The sequence below is a fragment of the Delphinapterus leucas genome, chromosome 17 (assembly GCF_059928025.1).
Source record: "Delphinapterus leucas isolate spDelLeu-1000000601 "Yukka" chromosome 17, BTC_Dleu_Yukka2, whole genome shotgun sequence".
Taxonomy (NCBI): Eukaryota; Metazoa; Chordata; class Mammalia; order Artiodactyla; family Monodontidae; genus Delphinapterus; species Delphinapterus leucas.
The window spans coordinates 62127318-62149135 of record NC_143145.1 but is presented as its reverse complement, the minus strand read 5'-3'; the positions used below and the strand labels follow the sequence as shown (position 1 = coordinate 62149135).

At 44.1% G+C, this 21818-nt stretch overlaps 1 protein-coding gene across 3 annotated transcripts in view; it reads right to left on the bottom strand.

Moving 5' to 3' along the window:
- PAG1 (phosphoprotein membrane anchor with glycosphingolipid microdomains 1) overlaps window positions 1-21818 on the bottom strand; it is a 143043-nt gene that overhangs the window by 21639 nt on the left and 99586 nt on the right. For all 3 annotated transcript variants that reach the window (XR_016388546.1, XM_022555032.3, XM_030763749.2), the window contains 2 exons: window positions 4409-4614; window positions 2713-2764 (listed from right to left, as the gene is read on the bottom strand). Coding sequence is in view for 2 of the 3 variants with exons in the window: in XM_022555032.3 (XP_022410740.2) it covers window positions 2713-2764; window positions 4409-4614 (258 nt within the window). In the remaining variant the exon portion in view is untranslated. The remainder of the gene's footprint in view (window positions 1-2712; window positions 2765-4408; window positions 4615-21818) is intronic.

Genomic DNA, 21818 nt, shown 5'->3' with positions numbered 1-21818 from the left:
TGGGCTAGCCTGGGCGGACAGTACATGGCATGATACGCCAGGCTGAGCTACAGCTATGACTAGCCTGAAGGTAAGGTGGTAGCTCACATATTTCTTGAAATATGCATCTGGTCCCACGTAGCAGCTGAATCACTGCTGATATGATCTGTTCCCCCTTCCCACTCATGGAATGCATGGCCTGCGGGACCCAGGAGGCCACACTGGACCATGTTCCAGGAGTCCACCTGGGAAGTTCTGATGTAAACAGCACCACAGCCTTGGCTAGCTGGCTTCACAAATTCTTTGACTTGGGAACCAAGTAATAATAACAGAGAGCAAATAGCTCATGCTGCGTCATGATCCAAACATGTACCGGGAGTCAGCTATTTCAATCCCATGCAGCCCGTGAGATGGGTCGTTGTGTTAGGTTGCAGGGCGGCTGCAGACACAGGTGCCCATTCACAGAAATGATGTCACCCCTGGGCAGGAGTCAGCTGTGGGGGGAGGATGGCTCCCAGGTGGGCCCATAACAGCACCATCAATCCGTCACAGCTGAATTATCATACTCTAGGCTCTCACCACCATTTCTTCTCTTAGCTTCTACGAGAAAACGCCTGCTGGAGCTCCAAGCACAGAAGCCAGGAGGGAGCCTCTCTCTCACTGCAGCTTCAGATGCAGCCATGGGACACCACCCCCGCCGGCCCTTTTCACCTTAGGATTTAAAGGCAGCTCCTCTGGGGCTGTGGAGCGATCGGTGTGTGTCGGGGTGTGTGTCAGAGCCGGGATCAGGGGTGGGGAAGGCTGGCTGACTACAAGGACTTCTCAGGCCTGGGATGGAGACTCTGCAAGTTGTACAAAATTGAGAAGCTAGGATAGAAGCTTGTAAAGAGAGCCATGTGATGTGTGTGTGCAAACGTGCACGCCCTTGCTCACACATTCATATGAGAGAGGCTATGGGGGGCTATTAATGAAGGACACTGCACACGGAGAGTCAGATCTTCCTTTTATCCACCCGCCACTCTCTTCCCGTCTCACCCAGGGCTGCTGCTGGGTGTTAGCAGAAGAGCAGGAACCAAAGGTCTAGAGCAGAGGTTCTCACACCTGAGCAAATATCAGGATGACCCGAGGGCTTGCTCCCAGCCTCCCCCCACCCCCCCGAGTCTTCTAACAAATGGAGATGGAAGCCTCTCCCCCAGCCCCGCGTCTCCTGCCAACGGGCACCAAGGAGAGTGGCAAAGGGAAGAAAGCTGGGGCCTGGGACCTGCACATGGGAGAAGCCACAGTGGAGGCACCACCTCCTCTCCCACCCACCCTCTGGGTGCCGCACAGCGGCAATCCAACAGAGGCGCTGGGGGCAGGTGAGAAGTGGGGATATAGACAACCAGAGACTGCAGTGAGGGTCACAACGGGGGTAAAAAGGAGGGGGGTGATGAGAAACCTGGAAAGCAGTGGAGGGTGTGTGTGTGTGAGCCGCCTGCATACAGAGATGAAAGGAAGGAACTCCCCAGGAGCTCCCAGGAGAGGAGGGCTGACCACTTCGCTGCATGGCCTGGAAGAATCCCTCAATCATAGGGCAGGGTGCCCGGGACGCCTCCTGGGTGAGCTTGGAACCTGGCTGCTGGCTGAGTATTTCATACCAGACCTCACATGACATACTTCACTCGCCCATCTTTCCTTTTTGCCCCTTCTTCCTCCAACCAGTTTATGCCTGATCTTGAGAAATTACATCTGGGACAGGAAGCATCTTCACCATTTCAGCCTTGCGAATATGAGGGCGGCCCTATCCCCAGCTGCTGGAATTGCTCAGCCAGTTAAAGGCATGGGCCTGAGGGGAGAGAATGACGTGGGACCAGGACGCCCAGGCTGCTCCCTATCTGGGTGAATCCAAGAGGCCCGCGGGGCTCGATCAGGACCCTTTAGGACACAGAGCAAGAAAACCCAGCAAGGCCAGGCCACATCTGGGATGCTGCGGGTCCCAAGCTCCAGTAAGCTTAATGATCAGCTGTTACAGGTTGAATTTTATCATCTCCAAATTCTTATATTGAAGTCCGAACTCTCAATACCTTAGACTTGACCTCATTTGGAAACAGGATCGTTGCAGATAGAACAGGTTAAGATGAGGTCATATCAGAAGCCTTAAAAAAGGGTAACTCGGACAGAGACAGACACACATAGAGGGAAGACGGTGTAAAGAGTCACAGGGAGAACACAATGTAAGGGCAGAGATCTTCAAACCAAGCATCACTAAAGGCTGCCAACCGACCACGGGAAGCTAGGAGAGCGGCCTGTAACGGATGCGCTCTCACAGCTCTCGGAAGGAACCAACCCTGCTGCCACCTTGATCTCGAATTTCTAGCCTCTAGAACTGTGACATGATAAATTTATTAAGCCACTCAGTTTATGGTCCTTTGTTATGACAGTTCTAGCCAACTAATACACCGGCTGGAGCCCAGCAGAGGCAAAACAGAAACGTCCCTGCAGTAGGTTGGAACTATCTGAGGATCCTTCCAGCACTGGCACAATTGCATCCATTTCAGGAGCTCTCCCAACAACCTGGCTAATTGCACAGGCCTCTAGCCACGGTGAATATAAGCCTGCAGCAAGAGGACACGGCCCAGGCAGCCAGTTAACTCTGGCTGAATCGCCTCCCTGGGCTTCCTTCAGGTTGTAAGCTCGTAGGGACCTGCTTTAGATAAACGGCTGATGCTTTACAGCTCGTGCACGCATACTCACCACGTTCATCAGGTTCTCATGGTCTCCGCCGTGCTGTCTCGGCTTCTTTTCTCTGAAACAGAAAAGGAAACATGGCTGTAACATCCAACGTGCCATCTAAAATCAAACATACACTCCCCTTTCCTTTTCAAACTTTGATCAACATTTAAATAATCTCTCTTTTAAAAACCGGGTTTATTTTGCCAAGGAAGCAGAAGCCGGACAATTCACTCTACCCCTCCTCTGCAGGCAGCAGGGTCCGAGGGAGTCAAGTCCCAGCAAGGGGCTGGTCACCTCTCTGGACGTCCCCTTCCTCCAGGAGTAGAAAATACAAGTGAACAAGAGGACTGGGGCAGTTTCCTGAGTAGAAACTGTTTATATCTAGAATACTGGGATGAGTTTTTTGTTTTTGTTTTTTGTAAGGAAATCAACAATTCTCATCTCTTCATCTTTCTTAATTCAGTCTTTGCAAAGTCACACACTGCCATGGGATTGAGAAAATAAAGAAAATACAACTTTTGGCTTGTCGGGGAGGTTACATGCCCTCAGGATGAGTCATATGTACTTGCAGTCTATGGAAAAGTCCATCCAGTAAAAATAGAATTTATTTTTACTTGGGACAGGCTAAAGAAAGCCATCAGTACTAGAGGCTACCTTTCCCATAGATGTATAAGGAAACAGTGACACCTAGTGGGGGCATAAATAATTGCAAGGCAGGCCCTCCCAGGCCCAGGGGAACAAACACTCCTCTAGCTTTGCTTCTATTTCTTCATCTTTCTGGCCAGTTAGTCTCTCTCCCAGCCCTGGAGTCCTGGATCCAAACCGGGCAGGGATTTGGAGGCTACTTGTGTTCAGGGAGTCTGGATTTTCCCCTCCTGACAGAGACTTTAGGGCACAAAGCCACATCCAGACTTTTAAATGACACTTATCCAGTCTCTTCCAAGGTTACTGAGAAGAGTTTGAAAGAGGGCTAGCTGTCAGCTGGTCTGCTCTGGCTCCCAGCAGCAGCCCTCACCAGAGAGCTGCATATGTTGTAACAATGTCTGAACACCTGGAAAATCACTCCTGGTTAGAAAGGACTTTGCTTCTCTCCAAGCAAAGATCTCCTTTTCTTCTTGGTGGAGGGGTTACACATTTTATTGTATATGAGGGAGACAAAGAGGGAGGAAAGAGAGAGAGAGAGAGAGAAGTATAATTCTAAAATAAGACAAGATGGTTATTTCATACACAGAATGTTTCTCCTGTAGAAAAAAATGAATGTTTAAGAAACTGCAGTTCTAGATAACAAATCCTTAATAAAATGACCCCCTGAAAGCTACAGAGCAGCAAAAATTCTCAGTAACTCTCAAATGGCAACAAAAAGAGTATCTTTAACGCACATGATACTTAGATTTCCAAATGTCCACAGATGGAAAAAGAAAATACACATTTGGACAAGGGTGTGCTCATAAGAATAGCAAAAATTTCCTTCTGGGAAGTTTCATACATAAGGGCTCTTCCAGTTGCTCCCCAGGAAAATCAGGTGTGGCTTTTCACTGAACTAATAAAAAGGGTTCTGGGCTCCTTTGCGGCAGAGAAGTCAGTTCATCTAACATACGACTTTCTGGGAACGTCTATGCAGTGAGATGCCATTCATCACAGGCTTTTTATATAGAAAGTCTTCTGGGTCCAGGGAACATGTTATTTTAAGGCTCTAGTAGACATGCACTGCTCTCACCTGTCACAACTGGAGCACAGAAAGATGAGGAAGGTGATGAGGAAGAAGGTGGCCACAGCTGCCAGGCTTCCCCACAGGGTGATCTGCATTTGTCCCCCACTCAGCAAGCTTCCCTCGGGTCCCATGGTGGGTGGGAAGTGGCACAGGCTGCTGGATTTGGTCAGTCCTTCCAAGGTGGCGACATGGGGGCAGAGGGCTGCGTCCTCCTGCAGAGAGAACAACGTGTGTTTTGACAACTTCTCGCGTGAAATGCCAGAATCTGGGAGTAAGTTCCTGGTGGGGCGTGGGGTGAAGGGGGCGTTTGAGCAGAGCAGGGAGGTGTGTGCAGAATGCACTGGACACGACTTGGAACTCCGTCTGGGCAAGTTCCCCTCTGTGGTCCAGGCCTTTGTTTTCTCACCCAAAACACAAAGCAGGAGCCTGCAGTGCCTAGCGCAGTGTTTGAGGCAACGGATGGCTTGTTATTTGCATATGTTTGGGGATAGATTCTTAATGTCTTCAAGTAAATTTAAGACTCCAAGTACTCCACAGCAAATGAATAAATGCTTATTTGGTTTCCCTTGTTCTTTTTTTTTTTTTTTTGCCAGAACAGTGTAAAGCATTTATTACAGCTTTCACAAAAATGCAGTTTGCATCTTTCCCACCTGAATCCCCAACTCCCCAAACCTGCTTCTCTTCTAGAAGGTTTAAGGTCAATACAGTTAACGAAATGGATTGTCTTTACATTCACCTTCATAAACAGTTAACTGTTCTGAGTATGTGACTTTATATTCAGGGCTGGCTTTCACTAAACTTTGTAAGCACTCAATAAGTCCATTTTCAAAGGGATGGCTGAAAGTCTACGCTAAGAATGCATCACCGGCAGCAAATAAGACCTATTTATAAACAACTACAAATTGAGTATAAAAGCTGGGACGTATTAGTACCCTGCATGTGCCTGGGACTCGAGTGCTTTCCTCATTTGATCACTGCCACCAGTCTGTGAAGAAAGCACGGCTAACCCCCATTTTTCAGAGACACTAAGTTCCCTGACGGTGTCACCGCGCTCAGTGGCAGCGGACGATATGAGACCAGCCAGCTCTGACTCCAGCGCCAGTGGTCTCAGCCCCTAGAGGGCGCTCCTTCTCACTGGGGGCTACCGCTTCCCGGTCCAGCTACAGGGCTTCTAAATGAAAATGGCCAATGAGTTCTGTGAAATATTTTAAGACTTTTAGATTTTGAAAAACTGAGTGCTATATCAAATTAACGATGATCTCTCGTCAGAGATGCCTTGTTTAAAGAACATTTGCTTTGCTCAATTCTAGAACATTCTCACTTAAACAGCCTTTAACTTCATCTCAAGATTCATGAATAAAGTCAGCAAATAAATATTTTTGTCATGATAATTCATCAAAACTCAAAACATTTTTTTTTTCTTGAAAAAGACGGTTGATGTTTGCATTTGCTTCCGTAACAGACCTGTGACTCTATGTAGCCATCACTGAGCATCTACATCAAGTCAGCACCTGGGGAGCTTAATGGAGTCACTGTGGTTCAACGAGACCAGATTTTCTCCAGGTGAAACATTTCACATTTATTTCAATATTTAAAGGTGACAAATAATAAAAAGCTGGAGAAAAAGAAATTTTATCTACAAGCACACAGAGAGATTTCTAGATGAAATCGATTGCTTTCTATATGGCCTTGAACCAACATGAACACTTCTTAATGCTCTATAAATAAATAAATGACAACTTCCTGGGTAATACAGAACTTCTTTCTTCCTGTGTTGGTTATATATTATACCTATAAACACTACATGCATACAGGAATGGATGGTCAAATTGCCCTTGCCTGTTTGCCCCTGGACAGCTATAACTGAGTGAAAATCACCAGCACTTCTCTTCTGATTTGTTGAAACAATGAATAATTCACTTTTAAACTTAGACTACAAACTGGCGCCACACGTTATTAAAATACATTCAAGGGCATGAATGACGGGGACCTCTGAATATATATGAAATAAATTTTTATATCCAGATCCAGGTTCATGCATAACACATTTCAGGAGGTACAAACAAAAGATATCTGTTGTGCAGGCGTTTGTGTGTTCCTTCTCTCCTTTGCTCATTCATTCGTACAATGATTTAATCAATGTCTCTTTATAAAGTTCCCGGTTCTTAGAAAATAGTTTGCTGAGTGAATTATTCAAAAGGCACATATCTATCCAGCAGGACCCTCTCTCCATCTCTGGTACACGTTTCTCTTTTCTCTTTCTCTCTTTCTCAACAGGGGGAGGCGATAGAATATAATGAATTATGTGGTGCTCCAGCTAGCAGAACAGTGTGGGGAGAAAAAGGGCGAAAGTCGATTATTACCAGCTACTGAATAAAGGATGTAACTCAGAGAAAATGTGTCAAAACTCCTGGATCACTCCCCTTCAACCAGAATTTGCAGAAAAGCTACTGACAGAAATGCTTTTTTACAAAAGTTCTCATCGTGGACAAAAAAATCTCACAGTGAAAGGCAAGATCATCATCTGGTGCTGGTTCCGAGTCAGATTATCAATACATCGTACCCTAAGGGTAAGGGCTCCAATTGCGTGGGCAGCTTCCACCTCTCAGAAACCTCCATGTGCAACTCGACCAGGAGCCACACAGGTCACAGCTGTGGTGGCAGTGCAGCAGGAACACCTACCCTTGCAGGGGCCAGGGGTCTACACACACATGACCTCCCTCCCGGTGGGATTGTTCCAGTTTTAGAGAAGGTCTGCACCACTGGTACTCTCCTCTCCTGGTCTCTTTCTCTTTTTGGTCTCCTGTTTCCATAATTCTCCTGCCCATTTCTTCTCTGGTCATCTCCTTCTTAAATTTTAGTGGCTCATTTACTATTGAGACATGGCTGCCTCCCCCCACCAACCCAGTGTGTGTAGACGGACTGTCCCCACCATGTGTGTAGACAGACTAGCCCTCCCGTGTGTGTTTTGATGAACTGCGCCCCCCAGTGTGTGTAAACGGCCTACTTCCCCCTCTTTCCCCACCGTGTGTGTAGACTATCCCCTTCCCCCGCCCCATTTGTGTAGATGGACGACTCCCTCCCTCCACCGCATATGTAGATTACCCCCTCACCGTGTGTAGACGGACTGCCCCTCCCCCATGTGTGTAGAGAAGAGCTAACACCCATAACGGATGTACGCGTTATGACTTCCACATTCCTCCCGCTTGGTGGAGATGAGAGTGGAAGTCCTGTGTGGATGGTCCAGGGCTTTCCAAGAAGTGGAATGGACTTTCCCCCCAAGGCTGGACCCTCCTGCACTGGTTTCACTGAACTTAAATGCAGTGTTCAGGGTTCTTTCGTGGAGTTCATTTTGAGCAGGGCGGGGCATCGGTGTCCTTCCCTGAGACTCAAGGCTTCTCTCAGGATTAGCGACAGAGAGAGAGAATGAGGACAGCGAGGCACAGGGTCCGGGAAGTAAGAAGTCACCCTGAAAAGGAAGGGCCCCCGAAGGAGGGAGGGTTTTCTATATCATACACTGTGCGCCTTTACCAACCAGGTCCACGTGGAAAAGATAATCCAAGGCTGCGGAGTCCCTGATGTTGTTACCGGCCTTGGGGGCCAGCTAATTTTCTGCTAATTCCTATATCAAGTAAGATGTTTCCTGAGCATCCAGCATCAACCCACACCAGCAGAAATACATGAACAATTTGGGGCGATCTCTCACGATTTTTTCAAGGAGATATTTAAGCCTATTTCTCTCCATCCTGTTCCTACCTGTCTCAATAAAATTGCATTCAATTATAGAATACTGTTTCTTCAAAGTTAAAAAATATCCCGTTGTCAGACCACATGTGTAAATATTCTATGAGTTATTCAACATAGAGCAAAGGATGACCATTCACCGTACCTCAGCAAACATTTATTACAGCACCTGAATGCCCCACTAAGATGTGTTGCAAAAGATCATAATACTAATGAAATAGATTTAGTTTAATAGTTGTACATCAATTTTTTTGTTTTAGAATAGGCTTCACCATTGGTTGCACTGACGTTCAATCATGACCGGTGACTGTAATTTAATGCATGATATTGACAAGAGGCAGTGGCATTTCACCCACCCCGCAATTTTATATCATTTCAGAGTACTGTGGGAAATTGTCATTTGGCCCTGAGAAAGGTCGATGCCTGAGTTTATAGGACTGCTCTTGGGGATTCTTTTAGAAGTAGGGTTGGATAACTATTTCGGACTAAAAGCTCCATAATCACTGATACTTTTGTATCCGTTCCTTTCACGATTTTAATCAATAAGTGATTCAATCTTGAGAAAAACCGAGGGCCTTTTACTTTAAAAGCAGGTGCCATGTTTAACCACAAGGGGGCAGTGTAATTCTATTCTCAGCCCTCATCACCAGGCTCCTCCAGGACAGACCTCAGTTATTCTTGCTGTCGGTGCCTCTGCTGAGCCTTTTAACTGTCTTCATTAGCCTGGACTACCGCCACCCCAATCAATTCCAACAAAAAAGAAAGCAAAAACCGGATGAAATCAATGAAAGGTGCAGGCCAACTACCGGCTATTTCTTTGTTTAGCCAAACACATTTAACAGGTAGGTGCTCTGATGGCTGCAAATTCTGTATAATTTGGTAGAGCTGGGATGGCCGGTGAGATTAGCTATAGAAGCAGACACTTAGTTCCTCTGAAGCCGGTTAAGGTCAGTAATGATGGTCATTACCATTTTATAGCTGTCCTAGTTGACTCATAATTAAGCATGTTGGAAACCACCTCCACATGGCTTCTCACCAATGGCCGAAATAAGGAGGTCAAGGACCCATCGCCATGGGAACGCCTCCTTCCCGGGTCATCACCAGGTGTGGGAACCATGCGGTAAAATGACACTTTACGAGCAACAGATTTTAACCAAACACCTAAATTCTTTGCTGGGCTTCTGTCCTGTGAGGCACGTGGGCAGATGCACAGGCTATGGAAGCATGAACCTTTCCGCTGACGTCTCCGGTCTCCTGAAAGAGTTTTAAGCTCAAGTATTCAAATTCGGGTCAATTTCTCTTCCGACCAAAGGGGCTCTGCTCTACGTAAGCTTTGTGCACTGAACTCTGTGTGAGAGTCAAGCGGGTCTGCTGTAAACACGGAGCCGTGTCTGTCCACCAGGGCCCTGCTAAGGCCCAAGGGTCTCTGACGTACCAGTTGTTACAAAGATATCCCCGTTTCTCTCTTTCCCTGAGTCGGGGGGAAACACACCCAAAGAGCAGAAGGTGGTAAAGGACTCCAAGGTAAGTTTTTCCTTATGGTTTCCCGAATCATTTTATTTACAGCACTATGGAGCAGTATCTTGACATTTCTTCCTGCAGCAGCTTGAAGCGCGAGAGAAAGGAACCTGGGGAGCCTTGACACCACCAAACTGGCCCTGCTGCCATCAAGGCTTGCTGCTGCTGTGGAAAGAGCAAGGCATTCATCCCAAGAGCGGGTTATAAATCCTTCAGGCCATCTGTAAGCGTAACCTGATTTCTTCTTGTGCACATTAAACCTGTTGATCCCCATGGGAAATGGGAAATCTGACCCTTTGGGAGTGTGTGTGTGTGGCTGTCACTTGTCTTCAAAAATACATTAAACTTACGTTACAGAAGTAATATAGTTTATTGCTTATCAAATCTCTGCCGCCGTCTTGGTTTTTGCCTTCAGAAAAGCCAAAAGGCGAGTGACTTTGGTGGGTAAGGAATGCCTTCTAAGGTTGTTCCTCCTATCCTGACTTGAAAACCAATTCCCAAGGCTCATTTTTTTTACTTTTAATGGTAAATCTCATGAGAGAACAGGAGAGGGGTCGGGGAGAGAGAGAGAGAGAGAGAGAGAGAGGGAGAGAGAGAGAGAGAGAGAGAGAGAGAGGGAGAAAATGATTCTGACAGACATGGGTGAGGAATCCAGGTATAGGGTCTTCAATTTGCATAAGCAAGTCTTAATGGGCTGTTTCACAAAGTGTGCAGTTTGAACTTTACGCTCTATTTCTTCCTGCCTTGCACGTTTGCTCATCTGATCTGAATGAAAAGTTCCTTGAGGGCAGGGATATATCCATCTTGTATCCCACCACATTCTCAGCATCTCCATGAGCTGGCAAACAGGAGACAGTCAAGACATTTTTACTGAATACATGTTACTGCAAAGGGAGGATTCGCAAGCTGACTCTCAAAATGCAAGTTTAATGAATAATTTATTAGGTAAGGGAGAGAAGGAGAATAAAAGAGAAGAGCACATCAGGCAAACAATTAAAAATTAAGCCAAGTATGTCTTAAGGCAAAACCTTAGCTCTGGAACAAACACAGCCACCTGCCTCTTTTGTACTGTCACCAAAGCAGCCTGAGGTCTCTTGAAAAAGGTCCCAGCACTGGAATTACTTGCTTCTCTGTACGTGAATCCTCACCACCCTTACCAGGTCTCCACACTGGCGATCTCAGTGTATCCCCAAGCTTGGCGTCCCTCTGGCCCCTTCTCAGCGATGACACGTCACGCCTCCCTCCTCTCCTAGGAATCTGATACACACCTCTCTCTTCCCTCCCTCACAGTCCTGGGTCTTACATTTCTCAAGGGAAAGGGGAGCCTTAACTATTCTTGGCCGCTTTCGCACATTTTCATCCGATGGAAGCCTAACCATCCCTCAGGTCTCAGCTTAAATGTCACTTCCTTGGAGCAGCTTTTCTGACGCTGTTTCCCCCTCCCCAGTTTAGTTTAGGCCCCCTGCCCTTTTTATTTTTTATTTTTTATTTTTATTTTTATTTTTTGCGGTACGCGGGCCTCTCACTGTCGTGGCCTCTCCCGTTGCGGAGCACAGGCTCCGGACGCGCAGGCTCAGCGGCCATGGCTCACGGGCCCAGCCGCTCCGCGGCATGTGGGATCTTCCCGGACCGGGGCACGAACCCGCGTCCCCTGCATCGGCAGGCGGACTCTCAACGACTGCGCCACCAGGGAAGCCCTTTTTTTTTTTTTAACAAGCTTTTCCCTTCATAGCATCACTCAAGAGTAGAGTGATGAAGCCCTTTGTGTGTCTCTTCCACCGGTCCAAGCTCCAGGAGGGAGGCTGTGGAGAGACGTATCTTGTTCGCAGCTGTAGTCCTAGTGTGTGGCACACAGTAGGCACTTAATACATAAGTTGAATGAATTAATAATGAATAAATAATTCCGAGGATCCAAGAGGAGGTGGATACTGACTTGGCCTTCAGAGACGGTTAAGAATTAGAAGAAATTCTTTTTCTCAGTCTTCTCAAACGAAGCTGAAATTTCTTGGGGATGTGAGGGGTTCGAGAAGCTGGCTTGCCTGCTTGACTAGCTGGTGGGGAAATCTCCATGGTGCTGCCTCCATCCTACACATGATCGACTGGCCTCTCCCCACGTTCCCCTCAGGGTCCTGAAGGGGCCCAGTGTATATCAGTTTCGACTCGTAGGCTTGAAATAAAAAAAAAAAACACGGCCATCCCCACCATGTTCATAACCCCCAGGTGTCCGCCCATCTGGGACAAGAGCAGACAGGTGAGGACATGGGAGCCACGCCATCTTTCTGGCAGGCTCAACTTCACGCGGTCGTGACTTGTTTCCGGCACCAGAGAGAAGAACGCTCCCTCTCCTCCGATTCGCCCACTGTTCACTCCCAGCCATGTCATCATGGGTCTCCCTTCCACGGGAACTAGAGCACTTTGCAGCCCTGGCACCATCTTCTTCGCTGGAGTCTGGTGGGGATGTGCTGTTTACACAGGGGCCAGTTTACTGAGGTGGGACTTTTATTTATTTTTATTTTAAAAATTTATTTTCTTGAAGTATAGTTGATTTACAGTGTTGTGTTAATTTCTACTGTACAGCAAAGTGATTCAGTTATACATATATTTACATTCTTTTTCATATTCTTTTCCATTGTGGTTTATCACCAGATACTGAATATAGTTCCCTGTGCTCTATAGTAGGACCTTGTTGTTTTTCCATTCTATATATAATAGTTTGTATCTGCTAACCCCAAACTCCCAACCCACCCCTCCCCCAGCCCCCTCCCCCTTGGCAACCACAAGTCTGTTCTCTACCTGAGGTCAGGACTCTGTTAAGCACTGCTTTGCCTGTTTTTATTTGGCTTCTGACGCACGGGTGATTCAGACACTTGTTAAAAAAATAGTAGTAAAAGACTTAACCAAAGAAAAACAAAACAAAAAAATCCCCCAAACCCTTCAGTGTCTTTGCTGAGAGGATCAGAAATTTACCATGTGACATAAATGCCTCTCAAATCCTCCACTCACGGACCATGATATTTAAAAGATCAGATTCATTTTAACACTTGAACTGTGGTTGGACACTAATTACAAATGCTCCAGTATCTGTCACATCCCAATTAGCTTTTACCAAGCCCTCACCTAACAATGCTACCTCATGGAGATTGTACATCAAAAGATGCTTATTCTGGGAAAAGGAAACCTTCAGGATGGAAGAAGTGGAATTTCAGAGTTAGATAGCAAGTTAAGCCACATCCCAGAGGAATCCCAGTTCGTAGTACTGGTTTCATTGTGAGTTAGATCAGCCACACCTTCTGATGTACCCGGATGTAAGGATTCTGAGGTAAGAGTTAACATTCTACCCAGGCACTAGCAAGAAGGTAGCGTGACATTACCCAGTGCTCAACACATCAAGGCCATCTTTAATTCTCACCTTTCCTACATTTAAAAAACATTAAGAATTCTTTACATTATAAAACTGGCTGACAAAATGCTTTTCATTGACCTCTAGAAAGCAAAATCTTCAAAAACCATCCCTGCGAGTTACTTGCCGGTGTTCCCAGAAACTACTTAGGGAGACAGAGTGACAGCTTGATTACAATGAGTCAGAATTTGTGTTTGAAAATGTAGGTACTCCGGGCTCACCCTCAAGGCTTTCTGCCAGGAGGGTGGGGGGAGCAGATGACTCAAGGAGTGTGACTCCCAAGCTCCTTATAGAGGAAGCGACAGGGCCACGGACCTTGTAGGGCAGAGCTCCTCCAAAGGTGGTTCTGGAGCAGAAGCCTCACCATCATCTGGGAACTTGTTAAAAATGCAGAATTCGGGGCCTTCTCTGAGGCTTATGAATCAGAAAGTCTGGGGTGAGGTCTGGCAATCTCCGTTTTAACAAGTCCTCCAGGTGATTGTGATGCGTGCCGAAACTGGAGAAGGCTGTTATAGAATAGCACCTTACTTCCTCTCCAGGTCACCTGGGGATCTTGTTAAGCAGCAGATTCTGAATCCTGCGTTTTTGTTTTTTTTTTCAGTTTTAATATTTTTTTTTAACTGAAGTACAGTTGATTTACAATGTTGTGTAAATTTCTGCTGTACAGCAAAGTGATTCAGTTATACATATATTTGCATTCTTTTTTTCATATTCTTTTCCATTCTGGTTTATCACAGTATATTGAATATAGTTCTCTGTGCTATACAGTAGAACTTTGTTGTTTATCCATCCTATATATAATAGTTTGCATCTGCTAATTCCAACCTCTCGCTCCATCCCTCCCTCAACCCCCTTCCCCTTGGTAACCACCAGTCTGTTCTCTATGTTCTTGTGAATCCTGCATCTCTATTCGGCCCTCAGGGGAGGTCTAGGCTGCTGGTCTGAGGGCCATGTATGAATAATACTAGTGTAGATGTTCATCTACCTTCAACTAGGGTTGAAGGGTCATTGAGCCAGATCCCTGGGGCTGAAACCTGGCCTTCATCTTCCTTAAAGTTAGGTGAGATGAGGTCAGAGCTCCTGTGTCCTTGAAGCCTTCTTGATTCCCACAGAAGCACACAAATAAAAGGCTGCCCTTTACAGAGTCTAATGAGACAAGTCACTGATGTATGGAGGCACAGACCCAGCTTCTGCTCCATCCCTTTCCACTACATTGCTCTGTGGCCTGGAATGAGCCCGAACCTCCTCTGCCTCAGTTTATCCTTCTGAAAAGTGAGGTCATTTATAAAGTTTCTTTCCAGCTCTGAGATTCTATTATAAAAGTAGCCAGTGATTCCTAAGTTTTACGACCCAAATCCAGAACTTTCCACACAAAGGGAAGTATTGACCCAGCAAGAACCGGAAATTCTCAGTGTGATCAATAGTTTCAACTCCCCAGGAAACACAGTCTTAATAATTCATGGGAAAACCTGATAAGGCCAAACCAGTCACACAGATGTCAGGAGGGGACACCATGGGCGGTCTTTACGGTCAGGGTCCAGCGCCGGAGGTCAATCCCGACACCCCCAGAACATCAACAGCACATCTGGCAGCGACCCCAGGCACAATGGCTGCAGAGCAGACGAGGAGTCTCTTTATTTTCTCATTCACGTGTAGTTGATATATTTACACATTTACGATTCATATTTATAAAAGCCTTTCAACAAAGTGTGAAGATCAAACCGAAGTATGCAGGTGGGTGTGCACAGGTAACTTAGAGAGAAGATGCGGCTGCTGGAAGCTTCTGAGGCTTTTTAAAGGCATATGCCCCAACTTAGGAAAATCTTACAAAGACAGCAAGTCTGAAAGGGATCCATCTAATTTCCAATCTCAATACTTGACAAGCCTGAGGAGATTCCAAATGTGACAGAACATTCTGGAGACTTTCTCTGTCTTTATTATGAAAGATGCACCACTCTTTGGGGGTGGCTTCATTCGTTTCTTGACTAATACCTCCAATGTTTCTTACTCTTTGACACTAAGGCACAAACTGTATTTTACTCTTTGACACTCAGTAATTCACTGAACAAATAATTGCTAAATACCTACTCTGTGCCAAGGACTGTTTCATCTTCTAATCACACCTTAAATATGAGATGACACTGGTCTGTTGCGATTCAGTTGCAAAATTCAACTGGCAAGAGGTGGAAAATCTTTAGAATTAAGTTCCTAGTACACAGATATATTTTGATCACAGATGAAAAACAATTTATTGTTGAATTCCAAGCATGGGAAGTCAGGGGGGAAAAAAGCCAGAAGTCTTTTCATTTCCACCATATTGCATGAGAAACAACATCTAGCCACAATAATTGTAGCGTGATTCCGTTCAGCTTGACAGCAGAGGCGCCGTGGCATTGACGCAGCTGCGGTGCCCTTGGACTGATGTTGTTTCAAGCTGAGAACTGTCCTCATTGTGTCTGGTGGATTCCAAAGGCAGCCTTTGCATGAGTATGGGGTGGACAGGACCACCACCAGGGACCCATGCACCCACCCTTCACAGTCAGGGTCAGCCAACTGCTGAGGATGGATCAGATTTCAAGGACCTGGGAGGGTACCTGTAGAGAGTACCCCCGCCCCGTCCCCCCACCCCCTAATGGAAGAAAACTGCTTTCACTTTACAGTGAAAGCAAAGCTTAAAAAAACATTCATGCAAGAAGTGGCACAAGCATTTAAAATCCCATTAAGGCATAAATGACAGAACAGAGCAATTCACCTAGTGAGGACAAGGGAGGGAAGGAGAAGGTGAGAGGGCTGAGGCCAGAGTGCAGACACACTGTACGTGGAGGCAGGCAAGGGGAACAGACTCGGAGGACTTTTCTGGTAATTTTTTTCTGCTTTACCATTTTGTTTACAGCTGGCTTTACTCCATGGGGTACTTTGGGAGTTTAAGAATGACACATGTATGTACATGTCTACGTACTTCAGCACATTTATTTTCTTCTTCTCCTTTGCCCACTTTAGGGAAGACAACACTCTGTTGACAGAGATGGGGAGATGGGTATAACAGAATGGCAACCCCTGTGGAGATTCGTTCTTACAAGGTGTGACGTGACTAAACATGAAACTCAACCATCAGAACCTGTCACATTCTTTGTAAGAGGTCTGTGTTCATTACAATGGCCATTAATATCATGGACAGCCAAAAACACTTCGAACTAGATACAGAAGGCAATACAGAGTATTTAAGAAGATGTGGTAAGAAGATGTGGTGTATACACATGTATATATATTATGTATACACACACACAATGAAATATTACTTAGTCATAAAAAAGAATGAAATATTGCCATCTGCAGCAACATGGATGGACCCAGAGAATATCATACCAAGTGAAGTAAGTCAGACAAAGACAAATATTATGTAATACCTCTTACACGCAGAATCTAAAAAATAATGCAAATGAATCTATATACAGAACAGAAACAGACTCACAGACATAGAAAACAATCTTATGGTTACCAAAGGGGAAAGCAGGAGTTGGAGGGAGGGATAAATTAGCTGTTTGGGATTAACAGATACACACCACTATACGTAAAATAGATAAGCAGCAAAGATTTACTGTATAGCAGAGAGAAGCGGAAAATAATCTGAAAAAAAAATATATAACTGAATCCCTTTGCTGTACACTTGAAACTAACACAATACTGTAAATCAACTACATTTAAATTTTAAAAAGTTGTTTCAAAAAATAAAGGCGGAATATTACTTAGCCATAAAAAGAAACAAAATTGAGTTATTTGTACTGAGGCAGATGGACCTAGAGTCTGTCGTACAGAGTGAAGTAAGTCAGAAAGAGAAAAACAAATACTGTATGCTAACACATGTATATGGAATCTAAAAAAAAAAATGGTTCTGATGAACCTAGGGGCAGGACAGGAATAAAGACACAGACGTAGAGAATGGACTTGAGGACATGGGGAGGGGGAAGGGTAAGCTGGGAGGCAGTGAGAGAGTGGCATGGACATATACACACTACCAAATGTAAAATAGATAGCTAGTGGGAAGCAGCTGCATCGCACAGGGAGATCAGCTCCGTACTTTGTGACCACCTAGAGGGGTGGTATAGGGAGGGTGGGAGGGAGACTCAAGAGGGAGGGGTTATGGGGATATATGTATACATATATCTGATTCACTTTGTTATACAGAAGAAACTAACACAACATTGTAAAGCAATTATACTCCAATAAAGATGTTAAAAAATAATAAAAAAAAAAAAGGCAGTATGGAATAAACTGTAGGGTCTTGAGTAGAGACATGGCAGGATAGAAGAGTATCTCATTTGTGAGCAGAATATTTTCTCAACTTCAGTGGATGAGTGTTTTGACTGTGGCCCTACCGAATAACTAGCCTCGACTAGTATCAAAGGGCACGGCCTCCAGGCCCGTCCATCTCTCAGCCCCATTGGTTTCATTTGGCTTCCTTCCCAGACCACGTGAGAGCATCAGCCATTGCAGAGATGCCCCCCCGCCCCCACAAACCCTCTCAGTCCTGCTCACAACCCGCTGGGCACTTGTTACACTGCTGATGCCAAGGCCTGACCCTCAGATATTCTGATATAATACAGCTGCAGTGGAGCCCAAGAATCTGTATTTTTAACACGTGTCCTAAGTGATCCTAACATTAAGTAGGTAGCTCGCTGAAAACCCCAGGCTCTGAATTTGTTACAAGTCCTACAGGAATCCCAGCGAGGTGGAAGTTACTCATCTTAAAGTCTTTAGGGGATCAGAATTACTCAGAACTGACATCATTTGGCCAGGGGAATCACTGTAGCAGGAATTAGGAAAGTGTGAGAGGAAACGTCTGTGTAAACGTGGTTCCTACAAGCTGTATCATTTCCATTGGTTCATCCTATGAAAGGAAAAATCTAATCCTATGTTGAGTCCCAGGGGGCAGGGGTTAGTGAAACTCCTAGGAAATCCACTGGGAGGTCTCTGCAGGGCATTTCTTCCCTTACAATGCCACGCAGCTAATGTGATTATGAGACCTAATGAAGTGAGACTAATGCAGTTTTGAAAATCTTCATAGCTAATGAAAAGTCACATCTTCTCCCTCAAGATTTCCCATTTTTTTCTGTTTGTAAATCATGAATGAAACGAAGTCATGGGTGAAGGCTGTGTTTATGGTCTTTATAATTTGAAGAGTTTGGTATTTTGAATGTCACAGTGGTTTCCAAGTGGAAGGGTCACATTTGGAATTTACATTATATGCCACAGTATTAAGAACTTTTTGGAGAGACCTAGAATATGGATTTATAACACTGATATTTAAAAGAGAGTCTTTCCCCCCTGCTGAGTTCAAAGTATTTTGTACCTCATGTCAGGTTGTCAAGGTAGCCACTCTGCCCCAATTTCCTTTTTTTTTTTGGAAAGTAGAGAGCAAGAAAATGAGAGCTAATATCAGGATATGGCTTTGACACCCCCCGACTCAGCACTTCTCTATCCTATGTTTTCACCCCTTTTGGGGAAGGAACACTTCAAAGGCATGAAATTGAGATAGGAGAATGGCCTATGGTGAAGTGGCATATTGGGGAAGGCACATCTTAGAGGCATGCTGTGGTAAATTCAGGAAAAGGTGCCAGCCACCTCTACCTGACTATCCAAGTTACTCAGTTTTTTTTCAATTTAATTAATTAATTAATTAATTTATTTTTGGCTGTGTTGGGTCTTCGTTTCTGTGCGAGGGCTTTCTCTAGTTGCGGCAAGCGGGGGCCCCTCTTCATCGTGGTGCACGGGCCTCTCACTATCGCGGCCTCTCTTGTTGTGGAGCACAGGCTCCAGACGCGCAGACTCAGTAGTTGTGGCTCACGGGCCTAGCTGCTCTGTGGCATGTGGTATCTTCCCGGACCAGGGCTCGAACCCGTGTCCCTTGCACTGGCAGGCAGACTCTCAGCCACTGCGCCACCAGGGAAGCCCCAAGTTACTCAATTTTAACGTTCACTTGTTAATAAAAGAAACACAGGTATTTATGGAGTATAATGTAAATCTAGTAAGAACTTAAAAAAAGGCATATGAGAACTCAAAGAAATTTTGCACATGGAATCAAAAATTTGAGTTCACTCCTCTCTGCCACTGAGGCTTTGAGAGGCTCTGGCTGTGCTAAGAGCATAAACTAGAGCATATGAGTGATACCTCCTAGAGGTGTGGGATAGGCACTGCATAGCCATCATAGCAGCTCTGTAGATGCACACTATGAAAGTAGCACAGTGGAATTTGATCCTGAGAAGGTCACTGTTGAATTATTTCTCATGCCTCTATTACAGGAAAACTTCAAGAAAAATATACTTACAAAATGGAACAGGAAGGTGTGTTTTCAGGACAAAAAAACTCATTTAGAAAAATCAGAGTAGTCACTGACACCTAGTTATTGCTACTCAGTTATTGCTGAATTTAGCTTTTGCTATTATATATTGCTATATAAATCAGTATTATTCTTTTAATTTATTGGATTAGATAATCTAAGCCAAGTGGCTTCATTCCAGTTTTTTTTTGTAAGCAATTATTTCTAATGGTTATGTGATTTCTCAACACTAATTATAAAACAATACATTATTGTATTTTAAATTTAAGAGAAAGAGTCAGTCTTTTTTACATTACTTTTTTTTTAAGCCTTTCTCCAAACCCTTTGAAATCCTACTTTATTTTACTTCCTAATGCACTGTCATATTACAATATATCAGGGACAAGCAAATTTTAGGGACAACTGGTCCACCAGCAGCCACTGTGTTTCATCTTACTAAGAACATGATTAAGAACAATCTTAGATGTCCTGCAACATTCACTAATCTACCACAAGTCTCTGATTCTGTAGCCAGGATCCATCTAAGTCACCAAGGGGTAGGATTTCAGCATAGTCCCCAAACTAGTATTGATAACATTCTCCCAGACTGTGTCATAGTACTACCATTGTAAGATCAGACAGGGTAGGGAGAGGCTGAAAAATCAAATTCCAATCTTTCACGTTATTAACCAAGTTGTAATCTGATGCCATTTCCCCTAATTTATTATTGGATATGGCTTTTCGATGAACTGAAGGATACCCTCTTGCCAACTGGAGTACAAATAGCCTCCATATTGTAGCTGACACTATTCTACTGTCATGAGCTGGGGGGGTAGACTGGATAGCAGCTGAACCCACTGACTAATTAATGTCATAAAAAGGTAGCTATTATAAAATATTAACATAAGGAACTGCCATGATTTGTTTTTCTGTATTTCTTGGTAGAACCATTAAGGACATTGTTCTATTGTGTAGTGCATAAAGCTTTTTGTGATAAACTCAGAGATTTTAGTGCTTGGAAGGTGGTTTTATTTATCCTGATAAGTTAGTTTGATTTTTTTTTATAGTGACTAAACTATACATACAAAAATCATACTTCCTTTTCTCTGGCTGGAAGCTGAACGCTGTAATTATCCTTCAATTATAGCAATTACCTTAGTCTAGCTGTTTCTTCCCTCTCTCTACACCAACCCCAATGACAAGTTTTTGATTTCACACATTTTGAAGAGTCTTATGTAAGTGTCTTTATTATAACAATCTCAGTATTTCTTAAAAACAGATCTTAATTTCTAAATATTGTATATATGAAGCTTTAAATTTAACTGCCATATACTCTTCCTTTATAGATTTTAAAAGCTCTCAATGTCCAGATACACTTTTAAAAAGCAAAGGATGAAAGAAGGAAGAAAGAAGGAAGGAAAGGAAGACCTTCCCACTAAACTAATCTTTGGGATCATAAGTTCTGATCTCTACTCTAAGGAAATAATGAAAGAAGTATTCAGATGATATATGAGATGCAAAGACTAAGGTGATTAAAATCAAACCAACTTTATCCTAAAGGCTACAGAGAATTATTAAATTCCTCTGAATTATATTAGAATTTTCAATCCTGGCTATACAGGATAGAATCACTTGGTAAACTTTTTACAATATACCAATGCACAGGCCTAACCCCAGACATTGGCAGGGATTAGGTCTGGACATTTACAGTTGTAAATGTGTCCCCAGAGCATTTGAATGTATAGTTTGGGCTGAGAATCACTTAGCTAGACTATTCATTCATATTTCTAAGCTTTTAACTGACAAATGCTACTTCATTTTATTTCTTACATTATTGGAACATAGCATAGTCAGGATATGACAATATAAGACAGATACAGCTCACTGTTCCTCTTCCAATACAAGTCCACACTGGGCACCATGCAAACCAAGCTTTTTGCAGCACAGGTATAACCTCAGAGTGCAGACCCAAACAGAGCATGTATAGTCTAGTCCAGAAGGTAGTATCTTACCTTGCAACATAAAGACACACACTCAGAAGCTATGGACATTGAGCCATGTTCTTTGACTGTCTGCTAGATTAGGTCTACATATTTATCTCTGCATCCCTCAAAATACTAATCTAAAAGTTGTATGGCTAAATATAATTTACTAGATAAGTTAAAATAGCATTATTTTAAAGTATTTTCTTCTTCTTTTCTTTCTTTTTTTATTTTATATTAGAGTATAGTTGATTTACAATGTTGTATTAGTTTCGGGTGTACAGCAAAGTGATTCAGTTATACATATACATATATCCATTCTTTTTCAGATTCTTTTCCCATATAGGTTATTACAGAATATTGAGTAGAGTTCCCTGTACTATACAGTAGATCCTTGTTGGTTACTCATTTTATATATAGTAGTGTGTATTTATTAATCCCAAACTCCTAATTTAT